At 48.0% G+C, this 20,250-nt stretch overlaps 4 protein-coding genes across 5 annotated transcripts; 2 read left to right on the top strand and 2 right to left on the bottom strand.

Annotated features, from left to right (window-relative positions):
• Positions 1-1,677: 1,677 nt before the first annotated feature.
• On the top strand, positions 1,678-6,793 carry LOC133508122 (cytochrome c1, heme protein, mitochondrial). Its single transcript, XM_061833888.1, has 7 exons — positions 1,678-1,845; positions 3,422-3,612; positions 4,613-4,739; positions 5,113-5,270; positions 5,480-5,640; positions 6,353-6,453; positions 6,527-6,793. Exons 1-7 carry the CDS (start codon positions 1,762-1,764, stop codon positions 6,629-6,631), a joined length of 927 nt encoding a protein of 308 aa, XP_061689872.1. The 5' UTR covers positions 1,678-1,761; the 3' UTR covers positions 6,632-6,793.
• A 203-nt stretch (positions 6,794-6,996) lies between these two features.
• pigu (phosphatidylinositol glycan anchor biosynthesis, class U) lies at positions 6,997-11,882 on the bottom strand. Its single transcript, XM_061833887.1, has 12 exons — positions 11,576-11,882; positions 10,865-10,929; positions 10,715-10,774; positions 9,780-9,842; positions 9,605-9,714; positions 9,096-9,196; positions 8,937-9,034; positions 8,560-8,714; positions 8,269-8,412; positions 8,069-8,193; positions 7,831-7,973; positions 6,997-7,470 (listed from the first exon to the last, which is right to left on the bottom strand). The coding sequence occupies exons 1-12, from the start codon at positions 11,880-11,882 to the stop codon at positions 7,360-7,362; spliced, it is 1,482 nt and encodes a 493-aa protein (XP_061689871.1). The 3' UTR covers positions 6,997-7,359.
• Positions 11,883-12,408: 526 nt separating this feature from the next.
• Positions 12,409-16,977, top strand: psmf1 (proteasome inhibitor subunit 1). Its single transcript, XM_061833889.1, has 7 exons — positions 12,409-12,543; positions 13,956-14,108; positions 14,903-14,985; positions 15,324-15,497; positions 15,694-15,753; positions 16,369-16,530; positions 16,610-16,977. Exons 1-7 carry the CDS (start codon positions 12,415-12,417, stop codon positions 16,659-16,661), a joined length of 813 nt encoding a protein of 270 aa, XP_061689873.1. The 5' UTR covers positions 12,409-12,414; the 3' UTR covers positions 16,662-16,977.
• A 588-nt stretch (positions 16,978-17,565) lies between these two features.
• tmem74b (transmembrane protein 74B) lies at positions 17,566-20,212 on the bottom strand. Of its 2 annotated transcripts, none has more exons than XM_061832447.1 (3): positions 20,005-20,212; positions 18,865-19,040; positions 17,566-18,339 (listed from the first exon to the last, which is right to left on the bottom strand). In XM_061832447.1, the coding sequence occupies exons 1-3, from the start codon at positions 20,210-20,212 to the stop codon at positions 17,902-17,904; spliced, it is 822 nt and encodes a 273-aa protein (XP_061688431.1). In that variant the 3' UTR covers positions 17,566-17,901. The 2 variants fall into 2 exon arrangements, with proteins under 2 accessions (XP_061688431.1, XP_061688432.1); XM_061832448.1 differs by having other exon boundaries at positions 18,865-19,036; positions 20,005-20,119.
• Between the last annotated feature and the right edge of the window lie 38 nt (positions 20,213-20,250).

The raw sequence follows: 20,250 nt of genomic DNA, 5'->3' as shown, positions 1-20,250 counted from the left end.
CTACCCTTTTCAGCGATGTCGTCTTCAACGTTTTATAAGGCGTCAACAAGGTTTAGGAGTGAATTTATGGTCATTTTTGCTCTTTTTCCCAGATACTTTTCCCATGTCTGTGTTCTATGGGGTTGAGGTCAGGACTCCGTGTGGGAGGCCGGTCAAATTCATCCGCACCGAATTCTCGCTTCCGTGTCTTTCTTGCCGGTTGGAAGAGGAAGGAACTTTTTGCCTGGTCAAAAGTTTCTTTCACTGAATATTTTGTATATTTGCAACTTTTATATTATGTGATCATTTCAATCGTGTACGTTGAATTTGGGTTTCTAATTTTAAATAATTGAACAATTGTTTAAATTGAATCACTTCATTAAAAGGACAGAATCTGAATAGTATAAGTTGAAATGGAACGTTTTAGTTTGGAACTGAAGTCCAACGGAATGTAAGATGATTCTATCCCCTATGAAAATTCAAATTGTATAGTTTCTTTTTGATCATTTCAGATTCGATTTGACAAATTCAATTTCAAATTAGCGCCGACAGACATCCGGGAGGTTACAGGTTCAATTCCTGTGTGGAGTTTGCGTGTGAAGCCGAGGTTTCCTTGATGCTTGCTGTCAGTTCTCCTTTGTTTTGGGGTCTGCTGCCCCTGGTTTTCATCTCGACAATAACCCACCGATTCTCAATGGGGTTTGGATCGAGCGAGTTGGCGGGCCAGCCGAGCACTGCGACGGCATGGACATCGAAACAAGTTTTGACGCTTGTGGTGCAATGGGGAGTGGCCAGATCCTGCTGGAAGATGAAGTCTAACATCTCCATGCGGATCCTCAGCAGAAGGAATCATCAGGTCCTCGAAAATATTCTGATAGCTTCTTGCGGTGACTTTGGATCCAAGAAAGCAGCGTTGACCGACACCTGCACTGGACATTGCAGGCCAACTGGTGACTGACTGGAGATATTTGGCACTGGACCTCAAACAACTTGGGGTCTCTTGTCGACCTGCCTCCCTCCAAACCCCTTGGACCTTGATTCCCAAATGAAAGGTAGACTTTATTTTACTTTCACAGGAAAAGAGCACCTCGGGTCCGGTCCTTGTTCTCTTCGGCCTAGTCGAGAGGCCCACCCATCTCCCGAATGCGTCAGAATGTGCTGGCTTTGGAAGGTGGGACTGCCGCCTCATTCCGCTCTTTCTGGAACTCTGTTCGATTCCTGAAACCTGTGAAGGTGCTTTGAGTGTTTAGTAGAAGATTACTGTGTGACACTGTCTGAAACATTTATGGCCCGCAAAAATTGGGCTGATTTCTCCACTGTATTCTATTTTTTATTTATTTTTTTAAATTCGTGAGTTTGTGGGTTTTATGAGCTGGAAGCCCAAATTATGTAGAAATAAACCAAAACTGCAAATTGCCTGTACGTACTGTGCATTCATAATAGGTCGACAGTATATTTTCTATAGTGCCTTTCTATCTGATCCCCAATGTTTCCCCACTAAACATCTCATGATATTAACTTTCCTCCATTTCACTTTTCAGTGCCATCGTCACCTTCGTTTTGCAACGTGTTACGAAGCACAATTGTTGTGTAAAATAACCGATACTGCTTCCGGTGATGCCGTGGCCGAGCTCTTCAAAGTAAAAGCATTTGTAATGTTTAAAGGTCCCTGATATTTTCTTTGTGAACGTTCAACCCGGAAACGATAGAGAGCAAACAACGTGCGCAAACTTGTCGGCGGCGCCAAGCGAGAGCAGCAGTGATAGTCGGACGAGAAAGAAGATGGCGGCGGCGTTGCGAGTCGCGGTGCTCTCGGGCAGCGGGAGAGCCCTCCTGTCCACCCCGAAAACCGTTACGACGCCAAAGGTAGACGAACCGAACCGGACTGTTTAGCATCGGTCACGCGGCGCGTTTAGGACAAAATGTCCTTCGTGGTCGCCGTACGGGGACGAGCAAATGCTAACGCGGATAGCAGCCGGCTGGGTGAGACAAGGTCATCCGCGTTATGCCATCTCAAAGGCACTTTCATCTTCCGAGGTTTGACATAAATAACCAACGATGTCACCCAAATAGTCCGCCAATAACTTGCGAATGAAAGGACATTGCGCTGCAGAGCCAGCGACGTAACTAATTCCTTGTCCAGCATCAACCCGGCTTGGCGTGAATGAATATTCCACATTTTGACATGATACTGTGAACACATTCAAGTGTAGATTTCATTGGCGATGTGGTGGTGGGTTTCGAACCCGGACCTACCCTGGCTCGCGAACTCGCCGTGTGATGCTAACTGGTTAGCGTGTGAAGGACCGAGTGGGCTCCGTGTTCGCCCGCCTCGTGAGTCCACGTCCACGGTCCACTTCTGGTCTCTCCCGACTCAGACGAATTCGGTTCAAAATAAATTTACATTTATCTGCGAGACCTGACCTGAGGGGAATATAGTCACCCAGCCATCCATTTTCTTAGCCGCTTATCCTCACAAGGGTTGCGGCGAGTGCTGGAGCCTATCCCAGCAGTCAACGAGCAGGACGCGGGGTACACCCTGAACCAGCCTCGCTCACAATCATTTCGAGTCTCCAATTCATGTCGAAACTGGAGTGCCCAGAGAAAAGCCACACAGCACAACATGCACACTTAACGCAGGCGGGTCTGGGATTGAACCCGGGACCTCAGAACTGCGAGGCTAACACTTTGCAGCTGAGCCACCTTGAGAATGTGGTCTCGTTTGGCGTCAAGGAAGCTCAGTATTTTTCATACTGGTATGCAGTCCCAAACCTACTTTGTACTGATCTTGCTCACTATTTAATTTTTAAAGATATGCATATTTGATTATTTCAAGTCATTGTGTCCTGATCCCATCTTTGAGATGGGAAGGTCCGACGTCAGCAGAAATCAAATATTGGAACGGATTAAATGATTCACTTTTTCCTCATACATCCTGTTACTGATTATTGTTCTCTGTTTAAGTAACATCACGCAATCGAGCTTTTTTTGCGTACTGCAAAATAGGTAAAATGATGTCTGATTCTCGCTTAAAGCGAATCGTGCTGATGTCAGCCAAAACTCAGGGCGACATTATCGGTTTTTGGCTGGGAAGAACCCTCGTATCAGGATTAGTCCCCGTTAGTCGGTCTTGTGCATCCACGTTGGCTTCGGGTCTTTTGGGCTCCCCAGAATCGCATTGTAAGCGAGGAAGCACCTACCTCGGGTCAAAAGTTTGCAACCTGGAAAATATCCTGCTTTTTGCGTAATGTTCAAATGGGCACCATGTTTTTGCCGATTTTTAACACAAAACGATTTAGTGTATGTATTCTGTCTTGTGGAAATATGTATATATATATATAGAAATGTATTTTTTTTTTTAAATAGTTGCTAAATATGGCAAAGCAGCGAAATAGAGGCCCATTAACGTGGTCGTTAATGTTCCGAATGGTGTCCCCCGCAGGCCAACGTGTCCTTCGCCAGCCTGCCTCGCGCCCGGAAGGCGGCCCTGACCGCGCTGGGGGTGGCGGGGGCGGGCGCGGCGGGCCTGGCCCTGGCGCTGCACCGGTCCGTCAAGGCCTCCGACCTGGAGCTCCACCCGCCCACCTACCCCTGGAGCCACGCCGGGCCGCTGTCGTCGCTGGACCACGCCAGGTCAGACGTCGCATGTTCACGCGGGAGGAGGTCAAAGTTCAAATGCAAAATCGGTTGTGGAAGTCATGCTCTTCTTTTCATTTGATCCATAATTCATTTAAGGATATTTCAGAAAGCAATTATTGCATACAATAAATTGAAAATATAGCTGTCAAATTGGTTATTTCCCTTTTTTTTTTTTTTTTTTTTCAATTACAAAAAGTTCAATTATTTGACGATCTTCAAAACATTTCAAATAGTTGTTTACCTTTTTTATTGTCCTATTTAAAATACATGCTAATTGCTATTAAAAAAAAAAAAAAAGCATCAAAAACCCCGTCTGGAGCCCGGAACGGTCTCTGGCACACCCGCGACCCGTCAGGAGGATTATCGGAACGGATGATGAATAAATACATCGAAATATATTTGTACATTTTAAAAGAGTTCTCCTCGCTTTATTTGAATCATCACTTTTCCTTTGGGCTTGCTTGTCCCGTACGGGGTCGCTCATCTTTTTCCATCTGGCGCATCTTCCTCCTCTGTACCACCGAGTTGCCCTCATGTCTTCCCTCACGACATCCGTCAACCTTCTCTTGGTCTTCCTCTCTCTCACTCTTTTGCCTGGATCGCTTACTTACATGAATCTTATTCAAGTCATTTTTAAAAAATCTTGTCAAACGTACATTTACAATTGTTACTCTTTTGTTTTTTTTACATTAAATAACCAATTCTCCAAAACAGTTAAAATTGTCAGCGTACCTGTAAAATGTTTTATTTTATTCATTTGTGTTTGATGATTTACACTAATTCAAATTTTTAATAAAATAAGGTGTGCGTTTTCATCTAAGATGACACGCCCAAAGAAGAAGAAGAAGACGAAGAAGAAGCAATTTTCAGGGAAACGTCTTCGTTAATGCAACAAATGTTACCGGACTCTTGATAAGAATGCATGTACGACTGTTGATTAGTTCTCGAACCGGAAGTTACTTTGTGAATTGTCGTCACGCGTGTGTTTCCCCAGCATTCGTCGCGGCTATCAAGTGTACAAGCAGGTGTGCTCGGCGTGTCACAGCATGGAGTACTTGGCCTTCCGGAACCTGGTGGGTGTGTCGCACACCGAGGAAGAAGCCAAGGTGATCGCCGAAGAGGTGAGATCCCGAGCCCACGTCTCGGGTTCAAATCCCGGCCCCCTCGTGCCTGCGTGGGTTTCCTCCGGGCGCTCCCAAAAACTTTGAAGTCTCTGAATTGTGCGTAGGTGTGAATGTTTGTTTTGATGGGCCCTGATTCATTGATTGGCGAAGGCTGGCTGGCAGACGGCGCCAAAGTAGTTTTGCCTTGCCCCGATCCCAAAAACGATGATCAATTGTCAAGGTTTTCGGCAAATACTCCGAAACAAATCAGCAGAGATCCTCCGACTGCTAAATGGTCAACATTTGGGGATTGTTCGTCGTACACGTCTTTGGATCCGGCGCCGTACTCTTTTTGTCTGGACTCCATTTTCTGATTTTCCTCGGCGTTCAGGTGGAGGTGGTGGACGGTCCCGACGAGACGGGCGAGATGTTCACCCGGCCCGGCAAGCTCTCCGACTACTTCCCCAAGCCCTACGCCAACCCGGAGGCGGCGCGCGCGGCCAACAATGGCGCCCTGCCGCCCGACCTCAGCTACATTGTCAACGCCAGGTGCGCAAAACCTCACTCGGTCACCCGAGTTCATGCGTTCATTTTCAAATGCGCACGGGAGAAGTATTCAGTCCATTTCTTCTGATCATCCCTGGAATGGCTCCAACATGAGAGCCGCGGGCCAGAGCTGGCCTGTGGGCCCGGAGGACTTATTCCCGCTGCTCTACCGATCGTTACCAAACTCATTTTATTTTCCGACTCCATCTTAGGCACGGAGGCGAGGACTACGTGTTCAGCCTGCTGACGGGCTACTGCGAGCCCCCCGCCGGCGTGGCGGTGAGGGAGGGGCTCTACTACAACCCCTACTTCCCCGGACAGGCCATCGGCATGGCGCCGCCCATCTACAACGAGATTCTGGAGTACGACGACGGTACGGCGCGAAAAGACACGCAGAGTCACGTCTTGACGGGAACTTTTGACCTGGAAAGTTTTTGTGTGCCTCAAAATGTCCGTCCGTCCGTCCGTTTTCTTGCGCTTATATGAGGTGAGGTCACGAGGGCAGCGGCCTCAGCGGGGAAGCCCGCGCTTCCTTCTCCCCAGCCGCTTCCTCTAGCTTTTCTGAAGGGGTCCCGAGGCGTTTCCTGGCTCGTCCCCGGCGGGGAGGACGCGGAGGAGCGGCGGCTCCACTCTGAGCCCCTCCCGGATGCCGTCGTCCAAAGGGGAGCTCGGAAGGAAACTCATTTCGGCCGCTCGTGTCCGCGATCTTGTTCTTTCCGTCGCGTGACCGCAGTTGAGGGGAGAGGCGTAGATCGACCGGGAAATTGAGAGCTTCGCCATCTTGCCATCACGTCGATTTGTTTTTGGTTTAACTCGCTGATCGGTGGAAATCTTAAAATAGGATTTAAAAAAAAAAAAAAAAAAAGTGATCGTGGTGACATTTGAGGTGTACTGAGGATCCCTGCATATTCACAACTGACATCCGTGGCTTTGCACATGCATACACACTAAATTAGAATTTGTGGAGTTAAAAAAAAAAAAAACAAAAACAAACACACAAGCAAGGCACAATAGAGGTATCGAAATAATAAATATGTAGCAAAAATCCCAGTGTATGGATATTTAATGAGGCGGTATCGCCATAGGAACCCCCGCCACCATGAGCCAGGTGGCCAAGGACGTGTGCACCTTCTTGAGGTGGGCGGCGGAACCCGAGCACGACCAGCGCAAGCGCATGGGACTCAAGGTACGCGCACACAAAATGTGGATGCTGCATTCAAGGAAAGCGGGAAATTCCAAATGCTTCTGTTTTGGTGCAGCTGCTGATGGGCTCGGCCATCCTGGTGCCGCTCCTCTACTACATGAAACGACACAGGTGGGCCGTGCTCAAGAGCAGGAAGATTGCGTACAGGCCGCCCAAATAAGGGCACCCTTTCTATCGTGTTTATGACACCGACAAAATAGCCGATAAACTCTCTGCTTCGTGTCAACGTCTGATGGAACTTTTTTTTTTTTTTTTTTCTCATCTGTTAAATTCTCAACCATGTGAGGAACACGCCTATGTTTTACTGTACAAAATAAATTATATCAAAGAAATCGGCTCATATGAGTCGTTGGAGCAGCTTCCACCCAAAACGTTCACAAGTCAAACATTCCTTCAACTTTCCATCGTAGGAGTATTTGGGCTACATATTGAAAAGAAAAAACACTGAACAAAGAATTCTCAATTCACCGCTGAGGTTTCGGATCACGACAGCAGATACTGAAAATTCAGCAACTGACTACAGTGCACAAAAAAATGACGGGGACGTCACAACTTTTATTGCTTCGCCTTCGGGACAAAAACATGGGCTCCAACCTCTTTCCGTATTTTCATTTCAACTACTGAAACAAAGAAACCTCTACAATGTCCAAATTGATCAAAATGCACAAGCTTTAAAAAAATTCCTCCAATGTGGCGGCCCTAATAGTCCTTCAGAAGTCGTCCTCATTATAAATGAAACAAAAAACACATCATGTAAACAAAGTCACCAAACCAAAACCCAGCCGCGGATGGGCGAGCGTAAAAAAAAGAAGAAGAAGAGGTCATCACGACCGGACATCGTTCCTTTCGCACCCTCCAAAGTTTTTGGGGGCGGTCCCTTGTCAGGTTTTATTTGAGCACCAGCGTGGCCTCCGAGCCGTCTTTCTTCAAGTAGAGTCCGTGGGTCAGGTGGTACTCTCGCCTCAAGAAGGCGTAGAAGTAGTCCGACACCAGCAGGATCTGAAGGAGCGAGAGGAGGACATCAGCGGGACGGCAGACGCGACGCAGCCGACGAGAATCTCTCTCAAAAAAAAAAGAAAACAAAGATGAAGACTGTCGGTCTGGTGATGACCATTGAGGCTGTGATTGGTGCACTTTGAAAATGGAAATGAGGGAAGCCGTCAAAGACCAAAGAAGGAAAAACAACAACAGCGGGAGTAAAAATGAAAAGGTGAAGGTCAGGAGCAGCGGTGGGGAGGCAAGAAACTACAAAACGGACAAAAATGAAGAAGGAAAAGAAAGAAAGAAACTCAGCCAGAAACTTTTCTGTGGAGCAGAGAAGGCAACGGTGTGAAAAGTAACTCGAAAAAAAGATCTGACCTGAGCGACGTTGAAAAGCAACGTGGTGGCGTAGTAGAAGTTGGAGTTAGCGCTGCCCGCGTAAATCCACAAGTGCCACAACACCGGAAAGAGAGCCGAACACGCCAGCAGCACGCAGCACACCAGGAACACGTTGCGAAGGACTACGGGCAAGAAAAAGCGACTCCAGTCCCACCTCAGGACAGCATTCAGAGATTTTTTGGGGTTTTTTTTTTTTTTTTTTCCAAGCCTGATTCACATCTGCTGAGGTGACTCCAGACAGGGAGGAAGGCCATGTAGAGGGCCATGTCCCCCACCGTGGGGTACGACTTGAAGATGGAGATGATGGCCAGCTGCATGAAGATCAGGAACACCGGATGCTCCCTGCACCGCACAAATGCCCTTCAGCAACTTCGCTTTCCCGTTTCCAATCCACCTCCGTGTCGGAGGACGACTCACTTGAGCTTGATGGACAGAGGGACCGTGTAGATGAAGACGTTGATCTGGAAGACGCAGAGGAAGAAGAGGCGGAAGTGTTCAAACATCTCGGCGAAGAAGTACCAGAAGAGGCCGACGTTGGGTGTTAGGTCGGGAACGGAGAGGCTGGAGGGAAAAAAAAAAAAAAAACCAAGAGGTGGAATCGGACTCTGTTCACTGTCAATGGCTCTAGTAAGGAGCCTTGAGGGACACCAACGGTACAACAACAAAAGTTCGACCGACCCAAAGAGATCGGCGGGCGCAGATACTAACATGAAGCCGTAGACCGAAGGCAGGAAGTCCCAGGAGCCCAGCAGGAAGAAGGAGAGCCCCACGGTGACGAAGAGGCTGCCCAGGTACATGAAGGCGTACTGGGCCACGAACCACCAGAAACTCAGGCGCCGCGCGTTGATGGCGATGAACTGACGCTGACAAACCCAGAAAGACAAGGTCAAGCTGCCCCAAAACTGAACTGAACTGAACTGATGTCAGTTGAGGAGTTTCGTTCAGCTTGACGGGATAGCAATCGCGCTGCGCCGACATCTCGCTGCCGGGGCAACGAGCGTGACGAGCTTCACGTAAACAAAAAGGAGCGCTCGGTGGCCGATTGGCCGCATCGAAACGCCGCTTGCCGGCGGCTTTTTCCTTACCTGCATGAGGTAGAGCAGAGCGGGGGCACACAGCGTGAGCGGGTAGATGCTCTGGTACGTGGCCAAGGCCAAGAAGATGGCGCTCAGCAGCGCGTTTCCTGTCCGCACACAAAGACGTGACGGCGGCCACTTCCCGCGAGGGCCGGCGGCCGTTTTTACCTTTAATGGTGGCCAGGACGAATAGCGACACCACGGCGTTGTTCAGGCCGCACGTGGACTTGGCTACGCACGACAGCACGGTGAACGGGTTCAGAAGGTAACTGCGGGACAGGAAACGGTGGACGGACATCCCGTATGTCAGAAAAAGGGGTGGGGTGGGGGGGGGGGGGAATCTCTCTCTTTGCCTTTTTTTTTTTCCCTGTTTTGTTAGCAACGAGGGGAAAACGCAGAAAAATGAATCAAACGTGATGTCACGCAATTGGGTGAGACTTGTGCTCAGTGAGCAAATTCACACTTTGGACACTGGATTCCAAGCGTTTACTGGCATCGACTAACAGATGCCTGCAGATGGCAGCGTTGCATCACTTTGGAGTTGAGATCAGCACAGTTTTTGAGTCGAAGATAAAGATTAGAGAAGGTCCAATTTGCGACATTTTTCTCCGTCAAAATGCTCTGAAATGATCTGTCGAGCGGATGAATTCAGGATTGTTCTTTGGCTTGGTACTCACAACATTGCCACCTTGAGGGGGACGTAGTGCATCTCGGCGGGACTTCTGACCAGCTCGTGACAGTCGGGGGGGTAGCGCTCGGCTTCCAGAGCGTATTTCTGCTTCCTGAACTGGGAACAGCGACGCGAGCGTGTCAAAGGTCATGGGTTCGGCGGTTGTTGGCCACGGCGCTCACCGCTTGCTTGTTGTAGTCCTGCACGGCGTAGTAGAGGGCCACCGCCGCCACGCCGTCGGCCAGCTGGACAGAAAGACGCACAGGTCGGTCCTGCCCAGCCACTTTTTGGGGATTTATGACGGGTTCATTGTTAACCCTTCCTAAACTTTGAGGATTCGTCATCTGCTTCATCTTCTTCTTCTTCTTCTGACACGCATGCACAATTTTTAGAGGCTTCACTGTAGTCGTCGTTTTTATCGTTGCAATTTGGGGGCTCGAATTAAGTCGACTCCAACTTCACCATTTGAGATTTGATAACTTGACCGGTTTTGACGGACTCACGAGAGCCATTCTGGGAACTTGTGATGGATTTATGCTGATCTTATCTGAACCTGCCCAATTATTATGATATCATAATTATGCCGTTCAACCTGTGCAACTTTGTGGGATTTACAGTCATCTTTGAACCATTTCTGGGAATCAGAATCTCTTTATTTTGCCAAGTATGTCAAAAACACACAAGGATTTTTTTCTCCAGTATATATATATATATATATATATATATATATATATATAAAAAAGTATTGGTATTGATGGTCATCTTATTTTGACCTTCATTTTTTTTTGTTGGTAGTTTTATTGGATGTTATGGAACCTTTTGGGGATTCATGAGGAGTCTTATTTCGATTCAGACATTTTGGCTTTTTTTTTTAAACCCCACCCAACTGTTAAAAGATTTACAGGAGTCGTTTCAATTTTCAAAGGATTAACAGTAATCTCAATTCCACTTGAGTATTTTTTGCTTTAATTACAGTCATTTTATATTCATTTGAACAACTTTCGTGTATCTAATCTGGGTATTTTTGGATGCGATTTATTGTGCTGGTTTTGGGGATCCCCCCGCCCCGTCTAAATATCGTGTGCCAAGTGTGTGATGATTGGCACGGAGGATTTACCATGAACGTAATCTCCGCATAGTCCACCAAGAAGTGGAAGAGGTAGATGATGAGGGGAGTCTGAGGAAGAGGCAAAGATGTGTATCCATAAACGTTGCCATGACAACGCGCACCGATTATATTTTTGCGTGCGTGGCTTCAACGTCTCACCTCGTGGAAAACGTCTCCCGCATACGGCGACACTCCCAAGTCGAGCAGCGCCAAACCTTCAACCACTAAGAAAAAAAAGATAAATCAATGTTAGCATTACGTATTTAAAAATGTCTTTCATTGCTTGCTTTGAGTCTTAGGTTGGATCCCATTACAATCTCCACTTTCTTGGTTATTCATATCAATTAATAGATTTGTATATCAATGCATAAATGTCATTTAGATATTTATACATGTGCATTGATGAGAAAATCAATATTTCACCTCCATCTGTTCCAGCTAGCCAAACATCATGTTTTCTTTGCAGCGATTATTTTCATATTGGAGAGAGGGAGAAAGCCACCCGCAATATTCAAAACGCATCCCAAAATTGATCCCGCATCTAATGTACCTAATATTATGCCCAGCGAGTGAATGCACGGGGATGTGCAACATCCGGGTATCTGTGGCGTCACCAGCGTACACGGAAGTTGGTGAAAATTCAGAACAATAACATTCAAAGCCTTAAAGTACAAAGTATCTTTTTTTTTTTTTTTTTTTTTTAAATGATTTATTATCTCACTTCTGTTACCCAACGTGGACGCTAACACACGAGCGGCTTTGTGAGGAAAGCAGGACATTCAAGCGCCGTTTCACCCGAACAACTAATCTCCGAAATGACCCCCCAACCCCGCCCCACCCCACCCCCTTCCGAGTGCCCGCCACGTTCACCTCTTTTCCAGGCAGTTAACGGGGATACCACCTCCACTCTCTCGGCGATCAACTGTGCCAAAGTGGACCTAAAAAGAGCTGCGCGGACAGTGACGGCCACGATCAGCAGCAGAGTCAACGGAGCTGCCATCTTGGGATCGCCGCCTCTGCGCGGGGCACGCTGGGAAATGTATTCCCCCGCCGGGCACACCGGTGACATCCCAAACCAGCAGATTCGTGACAAGTGCACGGTTTTAGATGAAGTTGTTCGATTAATGTTTTCAGATTTTTTTAAAAAAAAATCTTTTATTCGTAAATACATTTTCATTTGACGTAAGGATCAATAACCGCTAGTTTCGTTTTTGAGTGCGGAACGAAAGCACTGGCTGATGTTTTCACGGGGCGCATTTTATGCGCTCGGATCAAAACACGACCGACGGATAAAGTGGAGATTATCGCGGAAGCCATTCTCACTATATATATATACACACACATATATCTGGATAAAACGCGGCTAAGTCGATGTAACCATTGAAGATTAATCTGAACAAGTCACGTAAAGCAGTTACAGTTATAGTACAAAACGGAGGTGAACGAAGACTTAGCGATTTTAAAATGGCTGCCGGAAAGTTGTCCCATTTCCTCCCCACATAAGAGAGAATCGGCTTTCTATGCAGATATTATTATATTTAGCTGCTTGGCGTTCGTTTTAAGATTCGGTTGGAATTGCAAAGTCAGTAACCTTTTTGGCGTTTTACGTTGAAAAGTCTGCAGCCGTCTGCCAACGTTCTACTTCTTGGCTTTTCTTTTTGCTTTTGCTCTTGCTGGTCATCGTGTCAACGTTTGTTGGTTTTGCTCCCATGGCGGGTTTGGAGTTGTTGTTTTCGTGCTGCGGCGACTCCATCTCGTGTCCGCAGGACGCCGTCGTGTGTTTCGTCCACTGGGAGGTCGTCAAAAGCGGATACAAGTGCCTCGGCTCCGGGGATGAGGTAAACGCACCATTATTAATAAGTATGATTATTATGAAGAGGACGCCTAACCCCGTTTAACGTTGCCAAGTCTTTTTACTCCCGTTTCGTTTTTGAAGGCTTCATTTTCGGGTTGCTACCAGTGCTGTCTGTATCCAATATCATGTAATATAATCCATTTTGCATTGTCGTTTCTTGCAGAATCTTTCTTTTCCACCGGTTGATTGAAAGGACAACAAAAAAATAAGAATCTCTTTCCCTTTAGACGTAACTTGACCTGAAAATGTGTGATTCACTTCCACTTTTTATCAGCATGTTTAAAACTAAGTAAGGCACTTGTAAAATATATGGAAGTGGATTGTAACCCTTCGTTGAAGTTTGGGACAAATTTGTCCAATGCTTGTTTTTATGGCGTTTTTTTTTTTTTTAAGAATGTGATTTCACGGTGAGATGTTGAAATTCGTTTTTTTTTTTTTTTTTTTTTTTTTCCCCAAATCTGTTATGTCAACTGCGTGTGTTTGTGTTTCGTGCACAATAAGACGCGGCTTCGGGCTTTTCCGTCGTCTTTTTCTGAAATTCAACGAAGTCAAGCTGCCCTGGTGTCGCCCACGCCACAAGATGGCGCCAGAGGTTGCGAGTTTGCATTCTGCAACCCTTTTTTTGAAAGTCACAGCTGCCTTTTGGCCACTGAGTACTGCAAGCGAAGCGGCCACTTGCGGGGCTGCTTCACGTTCAACTACATGACGGCTGCAAATAATTATTATTTTGCAATTTTTTTTTTTTTTTTTTGGCACGATCATTCAGTTACTGATTGGTCCGTAACGTTTCTCAAAAGTTTTCCTTGTGTACAAGAGAAGTGGTTGGTTGGTTGGTTGGTTGGTTGATTGGGCGGGTGGGGCCTTACTTTTCATAAACATAAAAGCACTTTGGGGCACCGTCGTATGAATGAAAAGTGCAGTATCATTAAGTTGGGAAAATTGGACAAAATATTGATCTTTATTCTCCAAGGAAAAGCACATGTATGGAAATGTCCTATTCAAAAACAAAATTTACGGTTCGAGAGACAGAAATTCGGAAGATTTGGACAATTTTAAGTGACGATCGATTTGTCGAGTAGTTTGCTAATTAATTAGTTATCGATCTGTTGATTCATTTTTGCAGAAAGGCTTGTGGTTGGTTGGGGGCACCGTGGAAACCAAATTAAATGTTTCCAAAATATTAAAGGAGGAGTAAATAAGTGGGAATGAAATAAAAACAACACAAAATGAGCAAAATTTGTTTTGGGTGAGGTGTTTTTTTTTTTTTTATTTTTTTTTTTTTTATTATTATTATTATTAGCCCGAGGTGGGAAAAGGGCCACTCGGACTTGATGTTGTCGGGACCAACGGCTCCTCCTGATAGTTTTCTCTTTTTTTCCGGATGGTGTTTGTCAGGCCCGGAGCAGCGACAAGAAGTCTGAGCTGCTGCCGTCGGACTGGAGCAGCAACAAGGCGGAATACGCCCTGAGGTACGCCTCGGACCAGGGAGACGTTCAGCTGCTGCTCAAAGCGCTGCTGGTGGACTCGGCGCTGGTCTTCAACCTCATGGTACCACCTCGTCCTCGTCATTTGGGGAATTTTACACCTGGGAAAGCCTCCGCACAAGCCGAACAGGAAAAATCCAAATCATTGGATCTTTTTACACATACTTCATTTTGTAACTAAAAAGATTGATGAACTAGACGTTATTTTCAGGCTTAGAATGTGTACTCTTTGACTCTTAATTTCATTTTGTTTTGTCACCAGCAAGAAACACATTAAAAAACAAAAATTCTCCGGGGCGTCAGCCAATTTTCCAAATTCTTGATCCCGTCAGCATTCGCGGGCCGACAACGCGTCAATTGTCTGGCAACTAATCCGTTGTCAAATTGATTGAGAATCCATTAATTGTCGGGAGAACTCATTTCATTTAAACATCCACATTTTGAGAATTTCAGCCTCTGTAAATACAGTGACGGAAAATATTGTCCAGTTTTTTTTGTCGTGCTTCATGAAAGCAGACTGATTATGAAATGAAAATACTTTATTTGGAAGTATTTGCTTCTACTTTTGGAAAACAATCGTCAAGACGGTTTCGGATTTTCTCGCAGACGTTCTGTACGAAACCAGGAAATGAAACTCTTTATGCATTTTCATAAAGGATGGGAATGGAAAAGAAAGTCATTGATTAATCGACAGATGAATCCGTGATTCAAATAATGTACGGCGGCTGGTGTGTTTTGTTTCTTGCGAGGGAGGATTGTGTGAAGTGCCACCACCGTCCCCCCCCGCGCGCTCTAATCGGGGGTGACTCGAATGTCTTTTGGATGACGCCGATGTCGACGAGTTGCCTTTGTGTGCAGAACCGCAGCACCCAGCAGAGCTCGGACGTGATCGTCAACCTCAACCGGCACGTGGACGCCGCCCATCTGGGCACCTTCGACAGGTGCGTTTTTTTGGGTTTTTTTTTTTTTTTTTATGTCAGAGGTCTACGTAAGATTTCAAGAAACGGACTTCAGCTCAGCTCACTTTGGTGGCTTTTTCGTAGCCGACTTTCAACATTGAACATTCAGGAAAAAATCATTTCGGCAAACAAACTCCAAAATCTTCTTGAGGTTTTTGCTGCCCAACAAGGTGCCTGCACAAAAGAGTGCAGCCGAGACCAGAAGGATGAAAAATGTAAGGGGCGGGGCCTCAGGGGGCACCAGAACTCGCGCTTTCTCGAGCTGTAATGTATTTTTTTTTTTTCTTTCCCCTCCATGACCTTTGCCCTCGTGTCTCCAGGGTCTTCAAGGACGCCGGCGGCCTGGCGGCGGCGCTTCGGGCCGGACTCCTGCCGTCACGGGACAAACGGACGCAAGCGGAGCAAAGCGAGCGGACGCCGAGGCGGGACGACGTCGACGACGACCCCCTGAGGGTGCCCGACCGGCACCCGCGACACGCGGCGCATCCGCACTGGTACGCGGGGAGGGGGTTGGACAAAAGTAGTGCTTCTCCGGGGTGGCGCTGCCAAACGTGACACAAGTTGAGATTTTTTTTTCCTCTTTGTGTGTGCGTTGCATGTATTATTCCAAATCAAAAGTGGCGCCTGAGGGGCGGTCGCCACCTTTTCTTGGCCTCCCTTTTGCGTGACTTCCTGTGACGTCTTTTGCAGGCCCGAGCCGACGGCTCCGCCGCCGTTCTCCGTGGGAGGCGCCGATTTGGACCCGTTGGGGTGAGTCGCGGTCTCCATGACGACAAAACATGCGTGGCCCTCCTTTGTTTTTGCACTTTTGCTTTCTTTTTTTGTCTTTTTTCAATTTTATCCAACTCATTTTCTCCCTGTTTTCTTTCATTTCATTGGCGGTATTTCCCCACCTACTCCAAAAAAAAAAAAAAAAAGAGAGAATTTTTGACAGCTTACATTTAGTTGCATTTCAGCATTACATCAAATCACTTCCAAATTTACTGCGCCGTTGCAACTCCGTATTCTCCTTTGAATCCTGAAGTTTGTTCATCTTCTTTACTCGTTGAATATGCTTATGACATTTTGGTCCCTTTGCACCAAGACGTGAATATTCATTTAGTGGTTGTGTCCAAACAGGTAAAAAGTTCTCAAAGTAAGAAATGTCATGTTCCCAAAAGAAAAAGCGAATCCATGTGCTTTTTTTTTAGTTGCGATGAATTACAAGAGTTGAAATTGTGAAATTTGTTTCCCAAAGGTTCAGTTCAGTTTTCCTTTTCCTTTTTTTTTTTTTTTTTTTTGGTTCCGCCTGAACACCCGGCGCCTTTTCTCGCCTTCTCACTTGCACCTTTCCAAAGGGTTCTGACTGGTTCTCCCTCCCGGCAGGTCCCCGTCGGGCGGCGGGATGATCGCGGACCCTCTGCGGATGGGCTACCCTCGCTCCGGTTTCCACCCGTCCGGCGGCATCCCGGACATCCTGCCTCCCGGCGCGGTGCCGCCCGGCGCCCGCTTTGACCCGTTCGGCCCCGTGGGACGGCACCGACCCGGGTGAGACGCGTCCGCTTTGCGCGTGTCCCTTTTGAGTCTGACCGCGCCTCGCGTTGTCCCCCCCCCCCCCCCCCCCCAGGCCCGACCCGGACCACATGCCCCCGCCGGGCTACGACGACATGTTCATGTAGCCGCTTCCTGTGTGTTTTGGTGTCGATCGCTCAAGAAACGTGTCAAAGAAGAAAACCCCCCCAAGATGACGTGGGCAGTTTCCATGGCAACCACCACCAAGTTGGATCCCTTTTGACTCCGCCCCTTCACACAAGGCGAGCAACAGCAAATGTCAACTTTAGCATTTTTACTTCTTCTTCATCCTCATGAGCTCATTTGATCATAAACAACAAACAAAAATGACTTACAAGTGTGTGAATGTTGTGTATGCTAGCCTGCTAGCATTAGCTTCTCGGCAACACAAAAAATCCAAAATAAAAGTTTTCCTCAGTCTTCCATTGGTGGGATCAATGCGGAACAAAACCAAGTTCAGATCACAAAATCTCGTGAAAACGAGCTCAAACTTGTCAGCGTGATCGCAACTTTGCTAACTTGCCACACGTCGTAACGCCCGTCACAAAGGAGAAATGTGTGTTAGCTTCAGCCAATGGCGAGAGAGTACAGTATTCTTTATTAATACGGGGGGGGGGGGGGGCAAGATGGCAGCACAAAATTAAAATGGCTTCGGCGGCAGTCGACCGGTGTTAGCCCTTTTTAAATGCGCAAAAATCTCCTTTTTTAAAATACGCATTACGACATGAGACCCTTTCACGCAAAAATGAAAAAATATAAATGTGACTATTTTCTCTCTATAATCTTAAACAAATGCTCAGAGTCAAATATTCCACCTGTAATTCAAGTATCAAGGGACCCAAAAAAATTATATAATATGTATATTTTAGTCATTATATATACTGTATATCATTTTTTTTAAACTTGTCTGATGAAGCAGTTATCGTCATTTTATTTTCCAAATATTGGCATCGAACTACACCAAAGGTGCAAGACGCGAATAAAAGGCAATTGCACAAAATAAGCGGCGTGACCTTTGACCTCTTCGGGCGTGCCCGCGGCACACGCAACGTTTTGAAGGCAAGATTTGAACACGGACGTTTTCACGTGCAGCACGTAAGCGAGTGCGCGTTTCCCGACTTTTGCCGCCAACTCGGACGTCTCGGTGGCGTTTGGCGTTCCCACGGCCAAATGAAAGTTTTCCCGCTCGTCAAAACGGACAAAATTCTTCTTCTTCTTCTTATTTTTTTTTTTTTTTTTTTGTCCCAACACTTTTCCCCCCAAGCGCCCGAATGAATTCCCGTGTTCCAAAATTACGGGCTTCCACGCGTCCTCGCCGCGTCCCGATGCTTTTGCGCACGTATCCCGTCACTCGGCGTCCTCCCCGTCGGCGAGCCGCTTCATCCTCAGGTGTTCGGAGCCGTACGTTCTGGAGGGCGCCCGGCGGCGCAGGAGGAGGGCGGCGGCGCGACCCCGGCACACGGACGCCGTGAGGAGCAGGGAGAGGAAGACGCCGCCCAGGGTGAGCAGCCCCAGGCCGGCGACGATGCACTTGTCCAGGCGCGAGCCCAGCCGGGCGTAGTACAGCTCCAGCTGCTCCATCTGCCGGGCCGACACGGCGTCGCGGTCCACGCGGGCCTCCCTGGGGACGGCGTAGGCCACCAGGACCAGCGCGATGCCGCTCACCAGCAGGATCACGGCCAGGGCCAGGCCCGGGTCGGACGAACGACCGGGAGCGGTCCGGTCGGCGCCGGGGTCCCGGACCGCGTCGTCGTCCTGGGTGTCGCCAGATGGAACGCGCGAGTCCTGGTCGAAGGGGAACAAAACAACAAGAACGGGAGTTTCGGGGTCTGCTTTGCGTTGACGGAGTTGGAAGTCAAATAGAAGTCGGACAACTTGGAAGGCGAGCAGGGAACCCTCTTTGTGAGTAAGAATAATTTGGTCGGTGCCAAAATGTTGTGCTGCACATTCGGCTGAACAAAAGCGCTCCTTTCTTTCCTCCCTGTTGACTTCCCCGACTAAAAGATGTCCTTGGATTCTTTCTCCCTTTTTTGTCTATTTATATTTTGACTCGACTTCTACTCCGCCGTGTCTCCGCTCGAGTGTCTACCGTATATTTGTTTTTTCCGCTTTGACTTTTGGCCTCTCCTCCGCCTCTTCTTTCTCCATCAGTGGCGACTTTGAAATTCTTATCGACGCGTCTCACTCTGACTCGACTCGCTCGCTACTTCCGAGTCCGCTTGAAGTGACGTTTGCGCACGGACTGCGATCGGAGCGCCTCGGCCCATCAAGTTCAACTCCGGCGTGCGCGTCAAGCCCCCCAAAACGAACCTTGCGGCCGCCGGCCACCCCCGGGTGGCGCCGTTCCTCGCCGTCGGGCCGGTAGGAAGCGTTGGGGAAGCCTCGGCTACCGCCGCCATCGGGGAGCTGGCGGAGCTCTACGACGTCCGGCGACCAGTCCATGGAAGTGCGGTCACGTCGTCGCGCCTCGTCCGATCGGCATCTTCCTGACGGTACAGCGTCATCGTTATGATTATGTTTATTCCAGGAGATGAGCCCCATCGTTTCTCATCGCAACAGTTATCGCATCGGTCAACAATTTGCTGCCATTTCAGGGTTAGATTGCTAAAATTGCAGTTCTCATTTATTTTGACGTGTACAAATCAAACCCAATAAATACAGTGATCTTTTTACAAGCTAAAAAGTTTACAATGGTTAACTGTTTGCATTCATATGAGGATATTTGAATAGTAATTCACTTTTGGAACATAAATGAATGTTCAATGAAAGATGAAAACATAAAATACTATCAACCGATAGAATAGACAATTTGAAAAATAAAACAACCACATGTAAATTGCCACATAATATAGAAAAGAGACCACAATGTCTTAATAGCCACAAAGTGTACGACCAGTACATGTGACCTTGTGCACGGTGGCTCAGCTGCAAAGCGTTTGGCTTCACAGTTCTGAGGACTCGTGTTCAAATCCCAGCCCGCCAGTGTCGGGTTTGCATGTTCTCCCAGTGCCTACGTGGGTTTTCTCCGGGCACTCCGGTTCCCCCCTCCCACAACCCAAAAACATGCGAAAATTCATTGTCCGGAGGCTGTCGTCTGTCTCCATGTGCCCTGCGATTGGCTGGCGACCGGTTCAGGGTGTGCCCCGCCTCCTGCCCGATGACAGCCGGGATTGGCTGCGGCACTCCCGCGACCCTCGTGAGGATCAGCGGCTCAGAAAACGGATGGATGGAAATGGGACCGCTTCCTTCTTCTTGAAACGATGACGTCACAAGGGCCGAACTTTATCCCCTTCAAAGACGAGACAGTTGACGCGCATGCGCACAGGCCGTGCGGCGCGCGCGACCTTGCGATGGCGTTCAGGAGCGCGCACGGGGCCTGGCGCCGATTTGGATTAGGCCTGATGATGATGATGATGATGATGATAAAAGGACGGAGAGGAGTGTCCTTACCTGACGGAAGTGCGGAGGAGAGGATGGAAAGATGGACGAGGCCACGATGAGGAGGAGAGCGAGGACCACATGAGAGGACGTGCGCGGAGCACAGCGCATGCGCGCAGGGCACACAAAACGCCATCGCCGGCCGCCAGAGGGCGCGCCAGCCCGCTCTCGAATGAACAAGACGCTTGCCGATGCCTGTCGTGCCGTTCAAGCCACTCATCTGCTACGGAAGTCCATTAGTGCCACCGGGGTTTCAAT

Source organism: Syngnathoides biaculeatus, chromosome 10 (genome assembly GCF_019802595.1).
Source record: "Syngnathoides biaculeatus isolate LvHL_M chromosome 10, ASM1980259v1, whole genome shotgun sequence".
NCBI lineage: Eukaryota > Metazoa > Chordata > Actinopteri > Syngnathiformes > Syngnathidae > Syngnathoides > Syngnathoides biaculeatus.
This window is presented reverse-complemented; position numbering and strand designations above follow the sequence as displayed.

What these genes read in the sequence shown, in the direction of transcription:
- tmem74b (XM_061832447.1), bottom strand. Translation starts at nt 20,212, where the DNA reads ATGAGTGGCTTGAACGGCACGACAGGCATCGGCAAGCGTCTTGTTCAT. An exon ending in CTCCTCCGCACTTCCGTCAG is followed by an intron (nt 19,041 to 20,004) that starts GTAAGGACACTC and finishes CTGTACCGTCAG; the next exon opens with GAAGATGCCGATCGGACGAG. An exon ending in GGGTGGCCGGCGGCCGCAAG is followed by an intron (nt 18,340 to 18,864) that starts GTTCGTTTTGGG and finishes CCCTTCGACCAG; the next exon opens with GACTCGCGCGTTCCATCTGG.
- psmf1 (XM_061833889.1), top strand. Translation starts at nt 12,415, where the DNA reads ATGGCGGGTTTGGAGTTGTTGTTTTCGTGCTGCGGCGACTCCATCTCG. An exon ending in GCCTCGGCTCCGGGGATGAG is followed by an intron (nt 12,544 to 13,955) that starts GTAAACGCACCA and finishes GGTGTTTGTCAG; the next exon opens with GCCCGGAGCAGCGACAAGAA. An exon ending in CACGCGGCGCATCCGCACTG is followed by an intron (nt 15,498 to 15,693) that starts GTACGCGGGGAG and finishes CGTCTTTTGCAG; the next exon opens with GCCCGAGCCGACGGCTCCGC.
- LOC133508122 (XM_061833888.1), top strand. Translation starts at nt 1,762, where the DNA reads ATGGCGGCGGCGTTGCGAGTCGCGGTGCTCTCGGGCAGCGGGAGAGCC. An exon ending in AGCTACATTGTCAACGCCAG is followed by an intron (nt 5,271 to 5,479) that starts GTGCGCAAAACC and finishes ACTCCATCTTAG; the next exon opens with GCACGGAGGCGAGGACTACG. An exon ending in GCAAGCGCATGGGACTCAAG is followed by an intron (nt 6,454 to 6,526) that starts GTACGCGCACAC and finishes GTTTTGGTGCAG; the next exon opens with CTGCTGATGGGCTCGGCCAT.
- pigu (XM_061833887.1), bottom strand. Translation starts at nt 11,882, where the DNA reads ATGAAAATGTATTTACGAATAAAAGATTTTTTTTTAAAAAAATCTGAA. An exon ending in CGGGAGACGTTTTCCACGAG is followed by an intron (nt 10,775 to 10,864) that starts GTGAGACGTTGA and finishes CCTCTTCCTCAG; the next exon opens with ACTCCCCTCATCATCTACCT. An exon ending in CTGGAGTCACCTCAGCAGAT is followed by an intron (nt 7,974 to 8,068) that starts GTGAATCAGGCT and finishes TCTTGCCCGTAG; the next exon opens with TCCTTCGCAACGTGTTCCTG.